Raw genomic sequence first — 24251 nt, 5'->3', positions numbered from 1 at the left:
CAAACACAGGAGCAGCCACTAGAGGGCTCCAGCTGTCAGCAGTGGTAGTATTCAGAAGCCTGTAGTATTTCCATTGTTAACCTCTCCCTCTATCTACAATTTAATTCAAGTTACAGGCTTTTAAATGCAATAAAACAAGGCCATTCACCTTATACCCGGTCAGAGTGTTATTATGACATCCTTCAGTTTATCCCAAACGTTCAAAACACTCCTGGAGATACAGGGTTTTCACTGGACAGGAGAGGGTATGAAAAATTCTGTAAAGCTCAAACAATTAAGCCAATTAAATACGTGAAGACATTATCATTATGAAATGTTACTTTAACCATTCATTTTCACAATAACATAACTTTATTGAGTATTATTTTCATTTCATAATGGCATTTTCTCCAAGGACACATTTATTTCACACTTTTTCATGATGTCACCGCCACTCACATGTGCCTTATCTAATCTTATATGTTATCTAATTTAATCTAATCTTATCATATTATATCTAATCTAATCTTATCTAAAATACAGTGTCTTATTTTATCTAATCTAATCTGATAGTATCTTTAAGGAAGTTGATAGGTCACAAGCTGGCATATAATCATTACCCATATATCTATTATAATATCTACTATCTAATAATTCTGAATGAGGGCTGTAACTAGTCACCATTATTATTGATTAATGTTATCATCATTGTTGATTAATGTTATCATTATTGTCAGAAAATAATGAAAATGCCTGTTACAGTTTCCCACAGCCCAAGCAGATAAATTCAAACATCTGTTTTTAATTGATCAACTGCCTAAAACCCAAAGATATTAAGTTAATGACCATATACGATAAAGAAAAGCATCAAATCCTCACATTTAAGAAACTGGAACCAGTCAATATTTGTTATTTTTGCTTGTTAAATAAAATGATGAATTGATTAACTGACTGATTGTTGCAGATATATTCTGACCCATTACATGAGGACTCTGATGAAAACAGACACAGCAATTAAAGCTCCCTCTTCTTCCTCTTCTCTGTCTCCTTCTCGTCCTTGTGGAAGATCTTTCCATCTGACTGCTTCCTCCAGCTCAGTTTGATGTCTTCATTCACCCCCTGGTCCTTCAGCCTCTGTTTGATCTGAGACACAGAACTCCTCAACATTATCACTCACACAGAGATATTACATTCTGCATTGTTAGTCATATGTTCCTTCAACCTGCTGACCTGTTGTACATTTGAACTTTCTTCCCCCTATTTCTTCTATTGTAATGCTCTGGCTTTTCTCGGATTGTTAGATTGTATTTGCACATTTTCCTGCTGCATTTGATGGCAGATAGTTGAGTGCTGAGTGTTGACTCTTAACTATATGGCCTGCAGAGTGGCACTACTGGACTCTTTATTTCAGCACATATGTATCTGCACAGCTTCCTACACAATGCTCAAGTCGTATATGGCCAAAGTATTGTAATGTATACAGCTTCTGAATATCATTTAATGTTCTTATGTTGCTGTATTTATTATTTTAAATAACTCTTTCCAACCTCTTCAGGCTGTTTTTGTACTGCTGTAATGTGAATAAAGTTTTATTGTAATTTGCTGTAAATGTGGTTGTTCTGTGTTTGCATACAGTTTGAAAGGTCAAACATGATTTACCTGCTTCAAGACTTGTTCCACCACAGCAGGGTCATTCAGATCCAGAGAGGAGTCTTTCAGCACACTCAGTTTTATCACTTGCTTCGTAACTGTGAAAATAAATATATGTTCATATAATATAGGCATTCATCAGAATTTCAACAGTTTGTTTTTTATTGGTGAAACTGACATAGAAGATAAACAAGATAGACATAATATAGTAATGCAATAATATGAATTAATACTATAGTAATCATTACAATTCAATATACTAATAACCACTATGATAACTGGAATCATAGAGCAGAGAGAGGAGAGGGGCCAGGCCACAGAGGGGGAGGAACAGACCCTCATCTGAACCCCCAGCAACACAATGGGAGACAGGCAGGGTGTGCCAGAAATGGACCATCACCCCTCCCCCATTGCATACACACATCCCATCTGCAAAGCAACTACCTGTATCAAGGTCAAATGCAAGTAAGGAATGGTTTCGGAGAGAAGAGACGAGGAGGCACCAAACAGAGAATGAGAAGAGTCTACAGTATGTTTATGTGCCTCGCTTCAGCTCACTGAAGAGTCTAGTCAGCCAGTCTTGCTGCAAGCCTGTTAGTTGGTTTGCCTGTCTGTCTGCCAGAGTTCCCTACACTGGTTCTCTCTGCCTCCAGGATCACCTGTCTGCCAGCTCTCCACACCAGTTTGCCAAGCCAGTCACCAGCTCTCATTCCCCAGTGTTCCCCACTGCAAGCTTTCACCCCTGGATACCTGACCTCACTGCAGCCCAAACATCAGCCCGCCACCAGCTCACCTTATTCAGCGTCTTCTAAAGAATAAAAGACTTGTTTTTCACCAACCTGTCTGTTCTGCTTTTGGGTTTGTGACACCATGTGCACGTGCAGCCATCACCATGGTAAAAAAAGAAAAAAAGAATTCATGAAAATGATCAACATCATCAGTGTTAAAATCTATCTTCTGTCCAAAACCTGATGTCTGTATTGCTTTAGTTACATTCTCATTTGGGACATTTGATGCTAAATTAAACGTGAATCCAAATATAAATACTATCTGAAACATGGGTTACCACTCACGTTGGCAGATGAATGCTCTCTTCAGGTCACAGTTCCAGTTCTCCCATTTTCCAGAGTTGTTAAAGTTTGCTGCCACACAAGGCTTGTTCTTAACAGTAGGTTCCCCTGGTAGCCAGTACCTGAATGAGGAGTTACTTCCATCCGACCACTTCCAGGAGTCCCTGAAAAGGCCGATCCAGATGTCTTGTCCTGAAGGTAGCAGCTCCTTCACCTTCTTGTTCTCTGCCTTGTTCCTCACACTGGCCAGGTCTGTGTGGTGTTCTCTGCAGTAGTCCTGGGCCTGGGTCCATGTCATGAGATTGTTGTTGAGGACAAATGTCACATTGGGTCCTGGAAAGAGACCACAGTGAAGTGCTGGGCAGAGGTACCATAACATACAATTTGCCAAGGTGTGGCAAAAATCATGGTATTATAAATCCACAGAGATATAAGGAACCACATCAATAAACTAATGAATTTGTAAAAACTACAAATAAATGTTATTGAGGATTTCTGAATCTTTAAAATCGACACTGAATTGTTGCATACAATATATTTTTGTTTTTTTATTTCTAATATTATTCTTAGACTTAAACAGGCAATTAAACAAAAACAACAAAGCTGAACTAATTACTTTATAGGCAAATTCACACTGTATTTAAATAACTCGAGTCAAACACATTAAGTATTTGGATCTGATTTTGCTGTATTATTATCGCCATATAAGTCATCAGTAAAACACTTTGCAGTGTATGAAAGGTGCTATACAAATAAAGTTTATCTGATTGACTGACTGACACTTTACCAAAGAGGCGAAGAGAAGCAGAGAAAAGTTCCAGAAACTGAACTAATATGTTTTTAACTTCACTGGTTGATATTCTCACCTCTGACATCCATGCAGACCGACTTCAACTTATATTTACAAAAGTAGTCTATCCACAGTCCTTTCGACTTAATACATGTGCAGAGTTGATCATATGCATTGTCTGGTTGTCCAGGATACCACTGTCTGAACTCAGTCTCCCCGAGTCCGTAGAAACTTCTGTCTGACAGTGACCACCTCCAGCTGTCCACGTCATCGTACAGCCCGATCCAGGCTCGCTGAAAGAAATATTAGATTTTTTTGCTTTAGCCTCAGATGTAACATAAAGCATTAGAGTCTGCTTTAGCTTTTAAATATTTGTACATAAAACGTTCATTGCCTATCAGTCTGATCCTCTACGACTTTATTTCAGTATTTTACAGTTGCAGACCTTCCAACCATAGTTAAATATTTTGAGCACCACAATAATACAACTCTTAGTTATTTTAAAATAACTGTATTTATTTTTACTCCATTAAATTTATTGCAGTCGAGCTTCATGTTGAACACTTTAAAATGCTGCTTACATGTACATGTCAATAAATCAGTGTTTATGAAAATATAACTCTGTAAATAGGGAAAGTTTGTATTACTATAAATGCAGGACTTTTACTTTGAGTATGTAACTAATAAACCAATAATGGAGAATCTTTACATTGTTGTTTTGCTACTTTTACTTAAGTCAGATATCTCAGTACTTTTTCTAACACTGGTTATAGACTACACACACACACACACACACACACACACACACACACACACACACACACACACACACACACACACACACACACAGTCTCATGTAAAGCACCTCAAAATATTATTACAGTTCATCAACTTACTTTCCATCAACCTGCCTGTCACTTACATAATTGTCAAAAATGGTTTTGAAATGAAATAAAGACAAAAGTGAACTCACATAGCTGTATGCAGAGTCGACCATTTGGCTTAAATCTGTCATGTTGTTCAGGGTATTCACGTCATCCATGTTGTCTATAGTGGCCAGGTCTGTGTAATGTTCTCTGCAGTAACTCTGGGCTTCAGTCATGTTCTTCAGGTCATAAATAAAATGGTACTGACGTCCAGCAGTTGATGAGACAGCACACAGCCCTGCAGTGACAGACAGATTGATTAGATTTGGAATAAAAATACTTATATAATATATCTTATATATTATATATATATCAGTGCTATCTTCAAAGCCACCGGAGTCCAATGACAAAAAGAGTAATTTTACAGAGCAAGGGAGTTGTTGGTCTACCGCTAGTTTGAACTAATGTTTCTGTGGATCGAGGCAGTGGTGGACCAGCAACACCTTTTTATCAAAGGAGTGTGGTGGCCTTGGAGAAGGCAGTATAAGGCTTCAGTTGTTCATCAGAAATGGCTGTGTGACAGCAAGGTCAAAAGAATGCAGACAGTTTATTTAGGTAACTCTGGTGCTGGAGAGAGAAACTCCCTCCAGACAGCAGCAAGGTTAATATATTACAGAGAGGGTTTGTTATTTTATAATTTATTGTTTAAAGCATACAGTTTAACTTTAATTAAGGCTGCTCCAACTGATATATATGTCACCACACAGATTTACTTAGACAGAACGCATGGTATATTAACAGTCAGCCATTTTAACATTTGCATAGAAATTTACTTAGTTTATTACCTAATATCTTGTTAATAATAGTTCAATAAATAACCCTGCATGATAAATAGAGCTCATTATTGGTGATCGGTATCAGCAGATACTGCTTCCAGTAATCTTGAAAAAAATCCTGATCAGAACGCTCTTAACTTTAATGTACATGAAGTGTGCACGGTGCACCTTTATGATCTAAAAATAAAATACACGTATCAGATCGGGACTTGAGATCTTGAAGATAAAATATGTCACATTTGTATTCAGTTTGCATTAGTCTGTACATCAATCAATACAAAGGTATTCTATAACTGAATTACATCATAAACGTTCTGATAAGAGTTTTGTTAAATGATATAAACAAACAGAAAACATGTGAAACACTGAGCAGGAGAAATACGTCCATCTTTGTTGGCTCTCTGTTTATTCTGAGGTGTGACTATTATCACTATTATCAGGCTGTACGTAAGAATAACTTACAGTACTTCAGTATCATCTGGTTTCATGGAAACAGTTATTTACATATTAGGTAAATAATGTAAATCTCATTTCAGGGATCTCAAACACATCGGATACCATTTTGTTTTTCTGCTACTCTAGTAAATGCTCATTAATCATTCCAAGGCAGTGATATATCACATTTATATAGCTTCATTCTGAAATCACTTTATGTTTCCATACAAAAATGTTTGTCATGATTATTGATACATTCAAAGATACAGGATATCTGTACAATGTAAATATTTGGAACTGGTAGCTTTCTATCTGAACAAACAGCTCATTCATTATGTATATGTATCTGCATCTGTAGCTATAGTTAGAGGATTTTGAACCAATTCATGTTGTAGATGTTGAGATATTTGGCAGGGTAAGTGGAAACTTATCCAACAACACTATCATGGCTAAAATACAGAGATAGTGAGACAGGAAGTACAAGAAGATCAAGCAGGTCAAATCATTCACTCATGAACTGAGCTGGAAAATTCAGACTGTAACTCTGTACTGAGAAAGAGGGATGTAATTCTGTTTGAAACAAAAGTGTAATAAGTGAAAGACTGTAATATTGATTGCATGAACAAGCTTGTGGTCAACACTTCCTCATACAGGCGAGTACAGAAGTGCAAAAGGTTTCGTTCTGGACGTAGTGAACCTGACTGGCTGCTCGTGATGGAACATTAAAGCCTGACACTGACAGAGAATTTGCATCTGTTTCTAAAAAATACTCCATATATCTATTACTTTATCTGATAGTAGAACACTGACAGGGAACATTTTACTGCACAATGAGTACTTTAAGGTGGTGTCAGTGGAGATTGTTGAGTCTCTTTCCCAGGTGGTAACATCCCGACGCTTTGGATTGTGGGAAACAAACATAGTAGCTGGGAGCGAGCCAGGTTGAGTTCGTGCTCCCAACAATCAACTATCTTTCTCCAGAATGACTGACCACACCTTTAAAAACATGTTGCTGTTAACACTGCATAATTTCACTTAGTATGTTTAAATGCAGGACTTTTACTTCTAATGGAGTATTTTTACATTCTCTTATTGGAACTGAGTAAAATCCCTCCGTCTGCATATGTTTGGTTGAATTATCCCCAATTATATTTGAAAAAGGAGAGTTTTAAAAGTCATTTCAGCATCAAGAAATATTGAAAAACACAATGATGTTCAATCACTGGATAAGTATTATATACAGAGACTGTCGTACATCATAATAGTGTTACAGTATGATGACCGCTTTGTAGCCACAGTGATATGGTAATGTAGGGTGATAAAAGAATATAAATATATTTAAAACAAATAAGATACTTGCCTGATGCAGCCACAATGAGCAGAAGAACTATGTCCATCTCTGTTGGCTCTCTGTTTATTCTAAAGGTATGACCTTAGATGTTGAAATATTAGCTTACACACTGACTTCATGCAAATTGGTGGGAAGCAACAATTATTTGCCTAAAATTCTAATTAAACTATTTATAGGTTTGCAAATACTGTTTGTTCAAGATGTTCCCCTTTTTCAAAACCATGTCTGATTCTATTGTGTTAAACTACAGCCACAGACAAACAGTCACCACAGTCTGTAGTGAATGATCATTAGTCATTTCAGGGCAGTAAGATAAGACAGAACTTATTATTTAAATAATGAAAATAATAATAATCAAGTTGCAGTAATATGTCTCTGAGTCCTGGACCAGATCTTATTTTTAGATCCTGGAGGAATTTTATCTTTTATTATGTTGTATAGTGTCTGTCTATTGTCTTTGTTGTTTGTTGTTATTACATTTTAAATTCAACTACTAGCACATTAAGGTATGTCAAAGACAACACAGTGACAGACAGACAGGCCGGGCTGTCGACAGATAACAGGTGGACAGGTAACAGTCAGACAGGTAGGCGGGTTCAGACTGGAACATAGCAAGTAAGAGGAACTGACAAAGGAACAAAGGATCATGGGCTGGTATACAGGGATTGGCTGATCAGGGATGAGCTGGAGGTGGGGAGGTAGGAAGGGAAGGTCAGATGACTGGAACTGGATGGAAAAGGGTCAGTGTAGGGCAGGAGGGAGTGGCAGGATGTGGGAGGGAGATGACTGGCACAGGAGAAAAAGTGAGAGGTGTCATAACACGGCTCCTGGGCCATGACAAATACGGAGGAGGACACAATAGATGGCAAGAAATTATAATTTGTGAATTTATTATAGTAACTTAAATGACTTAGGTAATGAATACAAATGTGAAGTGTGTCAGTCAGTAACATCAGTTCAGTCAGCCAACTCACATTTGAAATGTTTATTACAGCAGTTTAGCATATTTAGATTTTGGCGTCCAGGCTCCGACCTCATCATTCCCCGCAGATATGTTTACATAGAGATATTGGGGAGTGATGAGCAAATATCTTCTATGTGTGGGCCTTGGCACCAGCCTCCGTGTGGCCATTCCCTGGAAGCACCTTGGCCCCAGAGGAATATACTATCTAGTGAAACTGCTATGGGTGGGCTTTGCCATGTGGTTATTCCCTATGAGCACCTCAAGCCATGAGGGAATGCTACTTAGCAAACCTCATGCAGGAACATTTCCCATATAGCAAAGATATAAATACTCTAAACCCAGCAACCACCTGATATGCAAATATATAATTAGGCAGCAGATACAAATATTTAAAATGCATTAGGGGAAGCAGGAGCTCATGAGCTTTTGCAAGGTCAAGATTCCTTCTTGTGGAGCCTGACATAGCCTTGGTAGATTGGTTGATGCGGGCAGATGGAGAGCTGCGCCAATCTTAGGTATTGAACGGACTAGTGTTCGCGTTAGGCCGCAGCTCAGCAGAGATCACACAGCTTAAGCAGAACCAGGATGTCGTCATGGGTTGCAACCAACAATGATGAACAAGGGAGCCAACCGATGGGTTGGAGCAATGATGCAGGGATTTCATCATAGAACAGAAAGGACTGTTTATACTGAGGCCCTTTTTTGCTGTTTGCCTGAGGTCTGTGCATTCGGGAACATCAAGAAATATGTAGCCAAGGTGTTCCAGGATTAAGTGAAGTTATCTTTTACTGAACCCTCTCACAGAAATTCATTCTCTGCATTTGACCTCCATCCCAAGTACGAGGAGCAGTGGGCATCCACTGGACCAACTCCAGATCTGAGCCACTCAGCAAGGCCCTGCCCTTGTCCACTCCCATTGTCTTGTCTTCAGTTGGGAAGCAACTATGAGAAGTGGAGCTGGGAAACAGTTGAGGACAGATATTAAGATCTGCCTGAGATCATTGGCTATGTTGGTGCACCATTCTTTGTCTAACCTTGAGTTTCTCCCCAACCACACTGAAAAGAGGCTGTGTTAATGTGGGATTGGCCTGGGGAATCCAAGACCACCTTAGATCCTGTTCAACAGGAAAGCACCCATGAGAAGGGGAGAAGATTTATTTAAGAAACAAGGCTCATACTACTCCTAGTAGGTTGATTGGATCTGGATAGAATTTGGTCAGAAGTCAATAAAGACACTGATGATTATATGTTGTACATTTTGAAACAAACCTATGTCCATGTATATATGTGCATAGTAAAACAAGCCTAGAGAGAAAACATTTCCATTTTCCACTGAACAGATAAAGTGGAGGTAAAATAACTGCTGCAGAAATCCACTAACATGAGGAATGTTAACACTCTGCATTCCTGATGTTAAACATTCAATGTAACAAACTGATTCCTGATGTCCAACACTGACATCACCCTTACCCTAAAAATACATGAGATCATTCACTTAAATAAATTATCACACTGTGGCACAAACACAGGAGCAGCCACTAGAGGGCTCCAGCTGTCAGCAGTGGTAGTATTCAGAAGCCTGTAGTATTTCCATTGTTAACCTCTCCCTCTATCTACAATTTAATTCAAGTTACAGGCTTTTGCAATAAAACAAGGCCATTCACCTTATACCCGGTCAGAGTGTTATTATGACATCCTTCAGTTTATCCCAAACCTTCAAAACACTCCTGGAGATACAGGGTTTTCACTGGACAGGAGAGGGTATGAAAAATTCTGTAAAGCTCAAACAATTAAGCCAATTAAATACGTGAAGACACATAACTCATTATGAAATGTTACTTTAACCAATCATTTTCACAATAACATAACTTTATTGAGTATTATTTTCATTTCATAATGGCATTTTCTCCAAGGACACATTTATTTCACACTTTTTCATGATGTCACCGCCACTCACATGTGCCTTATCTAATCTTATATGTTATCTCATTTAATCTAATCTCATCATATTATATCTAATCTAATCTTATCTAACATACAGTGTCTTATTTTATCTAATCTAATCTGATAGTATCTTAAAGGAAGTTGATAGGTCACAAGCTGGCATATAATCATTACCCATATATCTATTATAATATCTACATATTCTGACTGAGGGCTGTAACTAGTCACCATTATTATTGATTATTGTTATCATTATTGATTAATGTTCTCATTATTGTCAGAAAATAATGAAAATGCCTGTTACAGTTTCCCACAGCCCAAGCAGATAAATTCAAACATCTTTTTTTAATTGATCAACTGCCTAAAACCCAAAGATATTAAGTTAATAACCATATACGATAAAGAAAAGCATCAAATCCTCACATTTAAGAAACTGGAACCAGTGAATATTTGTTATTTTTGCTTGTAAAATAAAATGATGAATTGATTAACTGACTGATTGTTGCAGATATATTCTGACCCATTACATGAGGACTCTGATGAAAACAGACACAGCAATTAAAGCTCCCTCTTCTTCCTCTTCTCTGTCTCCTTCTCATCCTTGTGGAAGATCTTTCCATCTGACTGCTTCCTCCAGCTCAGTTTGATGTCTTCATTCACCCCCTGGTCCTTCAGCCTCTGTTTGATCTGAGACACAGAAGTCCTCAACATTATCACTCACACAGAGATATTACATTCTGCATTGTTAGTCATATGTTCCTTCAACCTGTGGACCTGTTGTACATTTGAACTTTCTTCCCCCTATGTCTTCTATTGTAATGCTCTGGCTTTTCTCTGATTGTTAGATTGTATTTGCACATTTTCCTGCTGCATTTGATGGCAGATAGTTGAGTGCTGAGTGTTGACTCTTTACTATATGGCCTGCAGAGTGGCACTACTAGACTCTTTATTTCAGCACATATGTATCTGCACAGCTTCCTGCACGATGCTCAAGTCACATATGGCCAAAGTATTGTAATGTATATAATGTATACAGCTTCTGAATATCATTTAATGTTCTTATGTTGCTGTATTTATTATTTTAAATAACTCTTTCCAACCTCTTCAGGCTGTTTTTGTACTGCTGTAATGTGAATAAAGTTTTATTGTAATTTGCTGTAAATGTGGTTGTTCTGTGTTTGCATACAGTTTGAAAGGTCAAACATGATTTACCTGCTTCAAGACTTGTCCCACCACAGCAGGGTCATTCAGATCCAGAGAGGAGTCTTTCAGCACACTCAGTTTTATCACTTGCTTCGTAACTGTGAAAATAAATATATGTTCATATAATATAGGCATTCATCAGAATTTCAACAGTTTAGGTTTTTTATTGGTGAAACTGACATAGAAGATAAACAAGATAGACATAATATAGTAATGCAATAATATGAATTGATAATACTATAGTAATCATTACAATGCAATATACTAATAACCACTATGATAACTGGAATCATAGAGCAGAGAGAGGAGAGGGGCCAGGCCACAGAGGGGGAGGAACAGACCCTCATCTGGACCCCCAGCAACACAATGGGAGACAGGCAGGGTGTGCCAGAAATAAAAACATAAAAACATACACACATCCCATTTGCAAAGCAACTACCTGTATCAAGGTCAAATGCAAGTAAGGAAAGGTTTCGGAGAGAAGAGACGAGGAGGCTTTTCACCAACCTGTCTGTTCTGCTTTTGGGTTTGTGACACCATGTGCACGTGCAGCCATCACCATGGTAAAAAAAGAAAAAAAGAATTCATGAAAATGATCAACATCATCAGTGTTAAAATCTATCTTCTGTTTTTGTTACATTCTCATTTGGACATTTGATGCTAAATTAAACCTTAATCCAAATATAAATACTATTTGAAACATGGGTTACCACTCACGTTGGCTGTAGCAGATGAATGCTCTTTTCCAGTCACAGTTCCAGTCCTCCCATTTTCCAGAGTTAAAAACTGCCGCCACACAAGCCTCCTTCCCAAAGTTGTTATTAGGTTCCTTTGCGTCCTGATTCCAGTACCTGAATGAGGACTTACTTCCATCCGACCACTTCCAGGAGTCCCTGAAAAGGCCGATCCAGACGTTTTGTCCTGAAGCTACCAGCTCCTTCACCTTCTGGTTCTCTGTCATGTTCCTCACACTGGCCAGGTCTGTGTGGTGTTCTCTGCAGTAGATCTGGGCCTGGGTCCATGTCAGGTTGTTATTAGTGAGGACAAATGTCACATTGGGCCCTGAAAACAGACCACAGTGAAGTGCTGTGCAGAGGTACAATAACATAGTTCCAATGGTTTAAATATGAAAATCAATATCATTACCTATTTTGATAGATAGAAATAGAAAGTAGGAAAAAAAGCTTCAAAAAATACTCAGCAGGTGATTGGATGAATCATCTGTCTATCACTGGCGAACTTCAACCAATCAGATCAATGAACCATTGAACAAACTCAACCTCTTACAGAGGCCAGTCGGGAGAAGAGAGAAAACATCTTTTCCATCGAGAAAACCTTCAGTGCCGTTTTTTTGTTCTTCTTTGAAGAAATATTCTCCAGTCCTGATAGAAATGGAGAGAAGCCTGCGAGCTAGTTCAGGCAGTCAACTCGAGCTGCACTGTTATACACACATGACATGTCTCACTCCAACCAAGCGCACCCTTCCAATCTGGAGGTCTATTTAAACTGCACAATTTCCCAGCTCTCCCTCTGCTCCGTCAATGCTGCTGCTGCTCTGAAAGCTATTGCTGCCTGCTGCGCTGTAAGCCCCCCCACCACCCCAGCATCCACCTGTAGGCTCCGGCTAGGGGGTTAAGGTATTTGCTCATCACTCCCTAATATCTCTATGTAAACATATCTGTGGGGAGTGATGAGGTCGGAGCCTAGACCAAAATCTAAATATGCTATACTGCTGTAATAAACATTTCAAATGTGAGTTGTCTGACTGAAGTGATGCTAGCAGCATCTACGCTAACCTGCTTAACAGCCATTGTTGGAGAAAACATTCAATTCTCACCATAACCGTGGGAAGAGGGGGAGCTGGGGGCACACCCCAACCCTCGAGTGCCTGAAGTATACGATATTTTCATGCTTAGTTTTATTAAATTGTTTATGAATATATATGTATCCCTTTAAAAATATATATATTTGCTATGCCTTCATTAAGACAATTGTCTTATCATTACTGTCTTTATTTTGATTGGAGTCTAGCAAGATGAATTCTCGCATTCATTTTTTATAAAAACAATTAAATAAGGATACAGTCTAGCCCTACTCTATTCGAAGTGTCATTAAGACAAGTTCTGTTATAATTCTGGTGCTATACAAATAAATGTAATAATTGAAACTGAAACACTCCTGATCTGTGATGAAGCCATGTGGAGGACAGAATAAAACAGCTTCACAGATGCAACATCACAAAGCCAAGACCGGTGGAATCAAGGAGTATAAAAAGTAAATTAAAACTAAATCCACTTTTTTGAGTTAGGTAATTACCTGTAGAGTCACTTTTTTGTTATCTTTCTGTAATACTACCTCTGCTACTAGTAAGCTCGTAGTTTGCTGTCAAGATGGATTCTCACATGATTTTGTGATCTCAGTCCAGGGTAAATAAATGTCAGCGTGAGGGTGAAAATCATCAAGGATATGAACATGCTGGTGTCCTGTCCCACATTCATCCTCAAAGGCACATCAGAGCTTTTTTGCGTCCTCTTCTTATAGCCATTTTGACCAAGACAGTGACTCCTTTATTCTGTATTTTAAACAGCAATTGAAAAGTCAAATTACACTAATATTTATTTTAATCTATTTTTAGGAATAACCACAATGTGCATAAAATCTGAGCAAACGCTTACGTTCACAACGCTGCTCTCTAGTGGTTAGGGGTTCAATCACAAGAATCGATAGTGTTTTTTTAGAATCGATACAGTATCAATACAATGTTTTTGATTTGTACCTATGTATGGGTCAACAGACATTGCTTCTTACAGTGAAATGAAGGCAGGGCTCAGTCTGCTTTAAATGACCCTCATGTAACCAAAGACAGCAAAGAGAAGCAGAAAGGCAGAGAGCTCAAGCACTAAACTTCACTCGTTAATATTCTCACCTCTGACATCAAAACAGACGGCCTTCAAAGGTTCTTCACAACTGTTGTCATTCCATAGTCCATTATCATACATCTCTGTGCAGAGTTCTGCACCTTTGTGGTTGTTAGGTTCTCGTGGCGACCAGTGTCTGAACTTCCCATGTTTGTAGAAACCTCCGTCTGACAGTGACCACTTCCAGCTGTCCATGTCATCGTACAGCCCTATCCAGGCTCGCTGAAAGCAACATTTCATTTGTGTTTCTTTAGCCTCTGTTGTAATATGACATATTATTTTACTTAGTTTAGCTTTACTTTGTGGCTTCAAACCTTTTGAATTTCACTACTGTAAATTAAATCATAACTAAATTAGCTACAATCACAGTTAAATACATAATACTTCCTAACTGGCTGATTCCTGTGGTTACAGCTGTGTCACCTTTCCAAAATAAAACACCATGTGCAGTCACCTGATTGTCAAAATACTAAAAGACTTAACTACGTAGCCTACTATCCATGGTAGAAGCACATAAATCAAGAAAAAAAATGACCAAATCAACAAAAGCCTGAACAAGTCAACAAAATCAGACAGGCATAACCCTCCTTGCCACTGCCGCCAAGGGATTGCTCATGGTGGGAACTATTGGGTAAATCATTTTATAAAGATACAGTCTAGATCTACTCTATTTGAAGTGTCATTGAGATAACTTCTGTTATGATTCTGGTGCTATACAAATAAATTAAATAATTGAAACTGAAACACTCCTGGTCGGTGAAGCCATGTGGAGGACAGAATAAAACAGCTTCGCAGATGCGACATCACAGAGCCATGACCGGTGGAATCAAGGAGTATAAAAAGTAAATTAAAACTAAATCCACTTTTCGAGTTAGGTAATTACCTGTAGAGTCACTTTTTTGTTATCTTTCTGTAATACTACCTCCGCTACTAGTAAGCTCGTAGTTTGCCGTCAAGTTTCCATACAAATATAGTGTAAAATAAAATGTACTGATATGTGAATATGAGTTTATCTGTTGATGGAGATAAACAGCTGGAGTAGCCTTCTCCAGTCTGTGCCATTAAGCCATTGCAGAAGAAGAGGACACAACGTCTCCAAGAGCTCCAGTCAAAGTTCAAATGATAGCAAACATGATGGAAATCAGACATTTCTCTTTCTCTCTTCACTGGAAGTGACGTTCAAACGACCATTTAAGAGGATCTGTCAGAAATGTAATATAATATTCGAAGGGTTTTCATTAGTGGATAATCACCTGAATATAAGAATAGTTGTGTTTTCGTTACCTTAGAATGAGCGACTATGCGTGCAGACTGAGGACTGAGGAACGTTTATTTTCTGATATGAACTTAATGATATTGTGCTGCCACACTTAAGTGGTGATGGCAAGAATAGCAGAATCCTTATTAGAGTGAATCAGTGATGAATCACCCTCATGCACAAATCATACATCAGTAGTAGCCAAGGTTTAAGCATAATAGATGATGATGAAGATATAGAAAAATAGAAATACATGGCAAAAATAGCATATTGTCAATATTTTAGAGTAGTTTTAGTCATACGTTTCCTGCACAATATGATTTATTCTCTACATCTGTTTCCATTGCACATTGTTTCCTGATTAAAAATGTGCGTAAGAGCAGGAGGATGGAAGTTATGTGCAAGTAAAAGTCCTGCATTTTAAACGTCTCTGTCGAAAAACAGAGGTATTATCAGCTAAGTGTATCTAAAGTATACTTATAATGCAATAAAATGTCTCCTGTTACTGATGTGACATGATTAGATTGTTAGTACTGATGCATCAATATTAGAGCAGCATTTCACTGTTGGAGCTAGTTTGAATTACTTTATATACAGTTTAGTTCAGTGGTTCCCAACGTAGAGGTTGGGCCCCACCAAGAGATAAATCTGAGGGGTCGTCAGATGATTAATGGGAGAGGAAAGAAGAAAAAACAAAGATGAACAAATGTTTTTGGACTAATTGTTTTGTGAAATATTGGATAACTTGACCTCTATAAATAGTTATTTAAACAAAAGTTAATCTACTTACTTTCCACCACTATCATTATGTTCCATCACTAACGTCATTGAGATAAAAGTGAACTCACATAGCTGTATTCAGAGTAGACCATTTGGCTTAAATCTGCCATGTTGTTCAGGGTATTCACGTCGCCCATGTTGTCTATAGTGGCCAGGTCTGTGTAATGTTCTCTGCAGTAACTCTGGGCTTCAGTCATGTTCTTCAGGTCATAAATAAAATGGTACTGACGTCCAACAGTTGATGAGACAGCACACAGCCCTGCAGTGACAGACATGCAGAGGCACAACTTTAAAAATGTACACAGTAGGCCTATATCTCATCATCCTGCATTAAAATAATTACGCATTTATTTATGACTAAATGATCAGTTTTTTTGTTTATTTTTGTTTTTTGTGAACTATATCTAATGTTTGATTACAACCTTGTTGTGAATGACAATAACATATCCTTGACTCCTTGAAAAGTACACGGTTCTAAAACCCAAACAGCTATTAGCAGAAGGATCAAGGAGAAGTAAACACTTAAGTTGTCAAAGAAAAAGCTTATTAAGTCTGTATGATTGTTCAAAAATCAATAAATACATAATACAAACCAAAACTCATCTCTGATCAATATTCACAGGAAATAATAAAAAAAAGCTCCAAATGCTAAAAAAAAAAAGCTTAAAAAATTCATCCAAACTTCCTGCAGTCATTGTGGTTATCAATTGTTCTATACTGTTATAGTTATGCACTGAATATAATGGGAAATATCCTTAAAATATGTCACTTAGTTTACTCAATGATAGAAAAGCGCTCCCTTAAGGAAAAAGGTTGGGATCCCTGACTTCAGGGAAAGGTTATGTACAATTAAAGTAATGGTGTCTTAAGTTGTCACAGTGCTGTCACAAGGACACCACAATACAATTCTATTAAAACATTGATAATAAATAACTCATTTAAAAAACTAAAGACTTGCCCGATGCTGCAGTGATGATGAACAGAAGAACTTTCTCCATCCTTGTCTGTCCCCCGAACTCTCTTTGAGTCTGTGACTGCAGATATGCAGCTGTTGACATTAACAGCTGTTATGTTACACATTAACTTTTTAACTCAGCGTTCATGCAAAGTGGCTATGGGAACAATTATTTGCCTATCAGATGTTTCAGTTTCATACTGCTTGCTGACACTGTACTGGATAAGCCAGTGTCAAGAATTTCCCTTTATTCAAACATTCAGTTTGATGGTTGAAACATGACGAGGCCAAGGAAATTAGAAAATCTGTGAAGAATGATTATTATTCAACCAGCTTTGGTACGTGAGTGACCAGCTCTACCAGGTGAGCTACTAGGGCACTTCAAAGGGGGCGGGCGGTGTAATCTTAAACGGTTAAAAAGATTTTATTTTTTTTAATGAAACTGCTTGGGCTGTTATTAATTATTATTATTATTTTTATTAGCAGGAACTTGTGTGAAGGCCCAATTGTATTCGAAGGAATTATTATTATTCCTACTACGAAATTGCAGTTTTGGAAGCCTAAACATGCTCCGAATGTCATGAAACATGTCAGTCGTGGCATACGAGTATGAAAAGGGGTACACATGTAGATCATGTCCAGACGTACAAAAAACCCTCTTGGAGCCATATCACAAACCCAACAGGAAGTCAGCCATTTTGTAATATGGCTGGATATGGTTAATATGGTTTTGGGCATTTTGCACACATTGTATTTTAACAAACTCCTCCGAAAGAATTGATCAAATTGACTTCACATTTGGTCATTCGACTCTAAACACCATCACGATTTGTGAGTCTTTGTCAGAGGGCGTGTCCGTAGCGTGGGCAGCGTTTCGCCACAAAACTGCAAGTTGACATACCTTCAGTGTACTTTGTCCAGTCAGCACTATAATGCACATGTCCCCTACTGGCAACAGAAAATGTCTGTTTTTGATCAAGTTCTACTCCTAGCAGATTGATCAGATCCAGCTGAAGTTTGGTCAGAAGACTCAAAACATATTAGATAGATAGATAGATAGATAGATAGATAGATAGATAGATAGATAGATAGATAGATAGATAGATTATGCGTGGTAGGCACCGTCTCCAGCAGAAGAGTCTCCTGGATCCAAACCCCGAACCCAACAGGAACTAAGCAATTTTTACTTTTGTGGTCATTTTTGGCGTTTTTTCACAATGTATTTGAGCGAACTACACCTAGGGAATTTAATCAGTACATTTTAAAGACTTTCACGATGAAGAGTTTTGCTATTTGTGACTGTACGTTGAATGGCGTGGCATCGGATTTTAAAGATTTGCCATAAAGCAGGAAGTTGTCATAAATGTACTTGGTCCAATCTCAACAAAACTTCATATATTTGATAAGAGTCCTGCCCTGAACACAGATATAGTCATAGCGCCCCCTACAGGCAATAGGAAGTAAGCCCTGTGTGGTGATTATAATCTGATATACATTCAATTTTCGTGTCATGGTCCACACATGATACACTGGCACATGATGCAGCTGCAGTACAACCTGACAAGTGCGGAGTGCGAGGGCCTGTTCACTGCTGCTTGCAGCTTTAATTTTATCTGGAATTAATGTTTTTTTTACTAAAAGCTTAATCTAATCATTAAGGTAAACACTCATACATCAATATGTTGATTTACAACTTTTTGTTGTATAACTGATCTGTGTAAACAGCACATTTGCAAAGGTAACTCAATAAGCACAATTTAGTAAGGAAATTACTAAACTCAACCAATTATTATAAACTGTTATTTCATCATTCATTTTCACAATAACACACGCAATAACTTTATGAGTTATTTAAAATATTATGTAAAAAGGTTCATCAACAAACCCAACTTAATATTTGAAGAAATTATTCAACACAGCTCCATTTTTCACACTAACATATGTTTATTACTCTAATTTCATGTACATTCAATATACATTTTTATGTAAAAATGCTCTTTTTAAAAAGTATTTGTTTAGTTTTTATTTTAGGATGGCATTTTCTCCAATGACACTTTTATTTCATGTTTTATTTCACACTTTAATAACAACACACTGGATTTCATGCTGTCATTTTTCATGAAGTTCTCACCGCCCTCTCACTTTTCAGCTTTTAGCTCCTGTTAGCTAGAACAACATCATCATTGGGGACTTGTAGGGACTTGGCTTGGAACCGGAGGGTTGCCGGTTCAAGTCCCACAGACAATAGTATGGAGTGGTAGCTGGAGAGGTGCAAGTTTCACCTCCCGTGCACTTCCCTTGAGCAAGGCACCTAACCCCAAAACTGCTCCTGGACCACTGCTAACATGGCAGCCCATCACTCCACCATCTCTCTCCATGTTTGCATGTCCACAAGCCCTGCATGTGCATGATAGTGTATTTCAGCCTGTGAGTGTATAAAATAAAAAAGAGTGAAAAAGTAAATCTTATCTTATCAAAGTCATTCTGGATCAAATAACTGGAGGCTGCTGCTGTAAATACAGAATGTTAAATGAAGAAAGACGATTAAAGATTCTTTACAACATTAAAGGCCGTCTTTTTAAATGGTGCTTTTTTTCCACTGGAGTTGCCTCCAGTCAATTCTTATGTTCTATTACCTGTTTTATCTTATCGTACAGTATCTAATCTAATCTTAATTGAAACTAATCTAATCTAATTTAATCATATTTTATCTTAGATTGCAACTCCCACACTTCACCTTCCCCTTCCAGGCCCAAAGGAGAATCTACAGGGGCTGCAGAATTAAACTAGGTGACATATAATTACCACCTATTTATCTATTTGAGACATGATATCTATGATAAAAAATATCCTACATTAGTGGAAACATGCAATGTTGCAGACAATGATATAATCCTCACATTTAAGAAACTGGAACCCGTGAATATTTGTTATTTTTGCTTGTTAAATAAAATTATGAATTGATTAACTGACTGATTGTTGCAGATATATTCTGACCCATTACATGAGGACTCTGATGAAAACAGACACAGCAATTAAAGCTCCCTCTTCTTCCTCTTCTCTGTCTCCTTCTCGTCCTTGTGGAAGATCTTTCCATCTGACTGCTTCCTCCAGCTCAGTTTGATGTCTTGATTCACCCCCTGGTCCTTCAGCCTCTGTTTGATCTGAGACACAGAACTCCTCACCATTATCACTCACACAGAGATATTACATTCTGCATTGTTAGTCATATGTTCCTTCAACCTGTTGACCTGTTGTACATTTGAACTTTCTTCCCCCTATGTCTTCTATTGTAATGCTCTGGCTTTTCTCGGATTGTTAGATTGTATTTGCACATTTTCCTGCTGCATTTGATGGCAGATAGTTGAGTGCTGAGTGTTGACTCTTAACTATATGGCCTGCAGAGTGGCTCTACTAGACTGTTTATTTCAGCACATATGTATCTGCACAGCTTCCTGCACAATGCTCAAGTCGTATATGGCCAAAGTATTGTAATGTATACAGCTTCTGAATATCATTTAATGTTCTTATGTTGCTGTATTTATTATTTTAAATAACTCTGTATCTGTTTCCAACCTCGTCAGACTGTTTTTGTACTGCTGTAATGTGAATAAAGTTTTATTGTAATTTGCTGTAAATGTGGTTGTTCTGTGTTTGCATACAGTTTGAAAGGTCAAACATGATTTACCTGCTTCAAGACTTGTTCCACCACAGCAGGGTCATTCAGATCCAGAGAGGAGTCTTTCAGCACACTCAGTTTTATCACTTGCTTCTTAACTGTGAAAATAAATATATGTTCATATAATATAGGCATTCCTCAGAATTTCAACAGTTTATGTTTTTTTTATTGTTTTTTTATTGCATACACACATCCCATCTGCAAAGCAACTACCTGTATCAAGGTCAAATGCAAACAAGGAATGGTTTCGGAGAGAAGAGACGAGGAGGCACCAAACAGAGAATGAGAAGAGTCTACAGTATGTTAGAGCCTCGCTTCAGCTCACTGAAGAGTCTAGTCAGCCAGTCTTGCTGCAAGCCTGTTAGTTGGTTTGCCTGTCTGTCTGCCAGAGTTCTTTACACTGGTTCTCTCTGCCTCCAGGATCACCTGTCTGCCAGCTCTCCACACCAGTTTGCCAAGCCAGTCACCAGCTCTCATTCCCCAGTTTTCCCCACTGCACGTTTTCTCCCCTGGATACCTGACCTCACTGCAGCCCAAACATCAGCCCGCCACCAGCTCACCTTATTCAGCGTCTTCTAAAGAATAAAAGACTTGTTTTTCACCAACCTGTCTGTTCTGCTTTTGGGTTTGTGACACCATGTGCACGTGCAGCCATCACCATGGTAAAAAAGGAAAAAAGAATTCATGAAAATGATCAACATCATCAGTGTTAAAATCTATCTTCTGTCCAAAACCTGATGTCTGTATTGCTTTAGTTACATTCTCATTTGGGACATTTGATGCTAAATTAAACCTGAATCCAAATATAAATACTATCTGAAACATGGGTTACCACTCACGTTGGCAGATGAATGCTCTCTTCAGGTCACAGTTCCAGTTCTCCCATTTTCCAGAGTTGTTAAAGTTTGCTGCCACACAAGGCTCGTTCTTAACAGTAGGTTCCCCTGGTAGCCAGTACCTGAATGAGGAGTTACTTCCATCCGACCACTTCCAGGAGTCCCTGAAAAGGCCGATCCAGAGGTCTCTTCCTGAAGGTACCAGCTCCTTCACCTTCTTGTTCTCTGCCTTGTTCCTCACACTGGCCAGGTCTGTGTGGTGTTCTCTGCAGTAGCTCTGGGCCTGGGTCCATGTCATGAGATTGTTGTTGAGGACAAATGTCACATTGGGTCCTGGAAAGAGACCACAGTGAAGTGCTGGGCAGAGGTACCATAACATACAATTTGCCAAGGTGTGGCAAAAATCATGGTATTATAAATCCACAGAGATATAAGGAACCACATCAATAAACTAATGAATTTGTAAAAACTACAAATAAATGTTATTGAGGATTTCTGAATCTTTAAAATCGACACTGAATTGTCGCGTACAATATATTTGTTTTTTTATTTCTAATATTATTCTTAGACTTAAACAGGCAATTAAACAAAAACAACAAAACTGATCTAATTACTTTATAGGCAAATTCACACTGTATTTAAATAACTCGAGTCAAACACATTAAGTATTTGGATCTGATTTTGCTGTATTATTATCACCATATAAGTCATCAGAAAAGCACTTTGCACTGTATGAAAGGTGCTATACAAATAAAGTTTATCTGATTGACTGACTGACACTTTACCAAAGAGGCGAAGAGAAGCAGAGAAAAGTTCCAGAAACTGAACTAATATGTTTTTAACTTCACTGGTTGATATTCTCACCTCTGACATCCATGCAGACAGACTTGAACTGACGTTTACAAAAGTAGTCTATCCACAGTCCACTCGACTTAATATGTGTGCAGAGTTGATCATATGCATTGTTTGGTTGTCCAGGATACCACTGTCTGAACTCAGTCTCCCCGAGTCCGTAGAAACTTCTGTCTGACAGTGACCACCTCCAGCTGTCCACGTCATCGTACAGCCCGATCCAGGCTCGCTGAAAGAAATATTAGATTTTTTTGCTTTAGCCTCAGATGTAACATAAAGCATTAGAGTCTGTTTTAGCTTTTAAATATTTGTACAGAAAACCTTCATTGCCTATCAGTCTGATCCTCTACGACTTTATTTCAGTATTTTACAGTTGCAATTATTACCACAATAGTACAACTCTTAATTTAGATGCTTTCAGACTAAAATAAACTAAACTAAACTTAAATGCAGGACTTTTACTTTGAGTATGTAACTAATAAACCAATAATGGAGAATCTTTACATTGTTGTTTTGCTACTTTTACTTAAGTCAGATATCTTAGTACTTTTTCTAACACTGGTTATAGACTACACACACACACACACACACACACACACACACAGTCTCATGTAAAGCACCTCAAAATATTATTACAGTTCATCAACTTACTTTCCATCAACCTGCCTGTCACTTCCATAATTGTCAAAAATGGTTTTGAAATAAAATAAAGATAAAAGTGAACTCACATAGCTGTATGCAGAGTAGACCATTTGGCTTAAATCTGCCATGTTGTTCAGGGTATTCACGTCCTCCATGTTGTCTGTAGTGGCCAGGTCTGTGTAATGTTCTCTGCAGTAACTCTGGGCTTCAGTCATGTTCTTCAGGTCATAAATAAAATGGTACTGACGTCCAGCAGTTGATGAGACAGCACACAGCCCTGCAGTGACAGACAGATTGATATATATATATATATATATATATATATATATATATATATATGCACTGTACGTGTATAAAAAATATAATGAGTAAATCATTTTAGGACTTGCTTGATGCTCCAGCGATGATGATCAGAAGAACTTTTTCCATCCTTGTCTGTTCCCCGAACTCTTGTTTAGTCCGTAGATCTGCAGCTTTTTAACTGACTCATTATGTTATCCATTAACTTTTTAGGAACCATAATTTGCATATCAGGCGCTTCAGATTCATCCTGTCTGCTGATGCTGGTACCGATGTGTGTGAGTGTGTGTGTGTGTGTGTGCGTGTGTGTGTGTGTGTGTATATATGTGTGTGTGTGTACCCAGCAATATATAAAGCAATTTAAACTAAACTTAAAGTAATAATTACTTTTGCCAGTTTAAGTACATTTCTTAAACATTTGGAATGCAGGACTTAATCTAGTAACTGAGTATTTCTACATATATTGTGATTTGACCTCCACCATGGTATAAAAAGTATAACGTAATTCAGCTCTACTTTGTGTTTTGTGCTACTTAGGAAGTGCTACATTGCTGACATGCAAAACTTTGAAGGTGATCATTAACAGCTGAACATGTTTTGTTTTGTTGTCACTGTGAACATATTATACAAGCAGAGCATCCTGTGACATGGTGGTGAACTCTCTGATTTGATTATTCTACAGCGCAGGTTTCCTCCTCTCACGCTGCACAAACAAATTCTAACCAAATCTCACCCCAAATTATAGAAAACCACAAAGTCGCGTGGCTTTATCAGCTACGTTGGTTCGACAGAAACGTCAGTGTTCTGTTTGTTTTCCCACAGCGGTTTGCATAAAGTGTTCTTTACCTTAGATACCTACTGTACATAGCAACAGGATCAATATGTGCCAAAGTCTCCGTAAACTTTAAAAAAGATAATAACAATGACCATAACAACAAATAAT

At 37.9% G+C, this 24251-nt stretch overlaps 2 protein-coding genes across 4 annotated transcripts in view; both read right to left on the bottom strand.

Moving 5' to 3' along the window:
* The window catches only part of LOC127377051 (macrophage mannose receptor 1-like), a 92728-nt gene extending 75667 nt beyond the window's left edge, over nucleotides 1-17061 (bottom strand). Inside the window, exons 1-4 of one of the 2 annotated variants that reach the window (XM_051424614.1) lie at nucleotides 17003-17061; nucleotides 16113-16303; nucleotides 14015-14228; nucleotides 11806-12150 (exon numbers count right to left, since the gene is read on the bottom strand). In XM_051424614.1, coding sequence (XP_051280574.1) covers nucleotides 11806-12150; nucleotides 14015-14228; nucleotides 16113-16303; nucleotides 17003-17042 — 790 coding nt within the window. In that variant the 5' untranslated portion in view covers nucleotides 17043-17061. The remainder of the gene's footprint in view (nucleotides 1-11805; nucleotides 12151-14014; nucleotides 14229-16112; nucleotides 16304-17002) is intronic. The other variant, XM_051424615.1, reaches the window with a different exon arrangement.
* Nucleotides 9793-24147, bottom strand: LOC127377050 (macrophage mannose receptor 1-like). 2 transcript variants are annotated; one of them, XM_051424612.1, is made up of 7 exons: nucleotides 23398-24142; nucleotides 23095-23285; nucleotides 22379-22595; nucleotides 21520-21847; nucleotides 21285-21325; nucleotides 20688-20776; nucleotides 9793-10572 (listed from the first exon to the last, which is right to left on the bottom strand). In XM_051424612.1, the coding sequence occupies exons 1-7, from the start codon at nucleotides 23435-23437 to the stop codon at nucleotides 10444-10446; spliced, it is 1035 nt and encodes a 344-aa protein (XP_051280572.1). In that variant the 5' UTR covers nucleotides 23438-24142; the 3' UTR covers nucleotides 9793-10443. The 2 variants fall into 2 exon arrangements, with proteins under 2 accessions (XP_051280572.1, XP_051280573.1); XM_051424613.1 differs by lacking the exon at nucleotides 9793-10572 and adding an exon at nucleotides 18920-20163 and having other exon boundaries at nucleotides 23398-24147.
* Nucleotides 24148-24251: the final 104 nt, after the last annotated feature.

This window comes from Dicentrarchus labrax, unplaced genomic scaffold (assembly GCF_905237075.1).
Source record: "Dicentrarchus labrax unplaced genomic scaffold, dlabrax2021, whole genome shotgun sequence".
Taxonomy (NCBI): domain Eukaryota; kingdom Metazoa; phylum Chordata; class Actinopteri; family Moronidae; genus Dicentrarchus; species Dicentrarchus labrax.
The sequence above is the reverse complement of the archived record's forward strand: the minus strand, read 5'-3'. Positions and strand labels throughout refer to the sequence as shown.

Excerpts from the sequence above, each read along its gene's own strand:
- LOC127377050 (XM_051424613.1), bottom strand. The coding sequence starts at position 23,437 with ATGGAAAAAGTTCTTCTGATCATCATCGCTGGAGCATCAA. Across the intron at positions 21,326-21,519 it reads AAGAGAGCATTCATCTGCCA|ACGTGCACATGGTGTCACAA; the intron begins ACGTGAGTGGTA and ends GGTGATGGCTGC. Across the intron at positions 20,777-21,284 it reads CCCAAAAGCAGAACAGACAG|TTAAGAAGCAAGTGATAAAA; the intron begins GTTGGTGAAAAA and ends TTATTTTCACAG.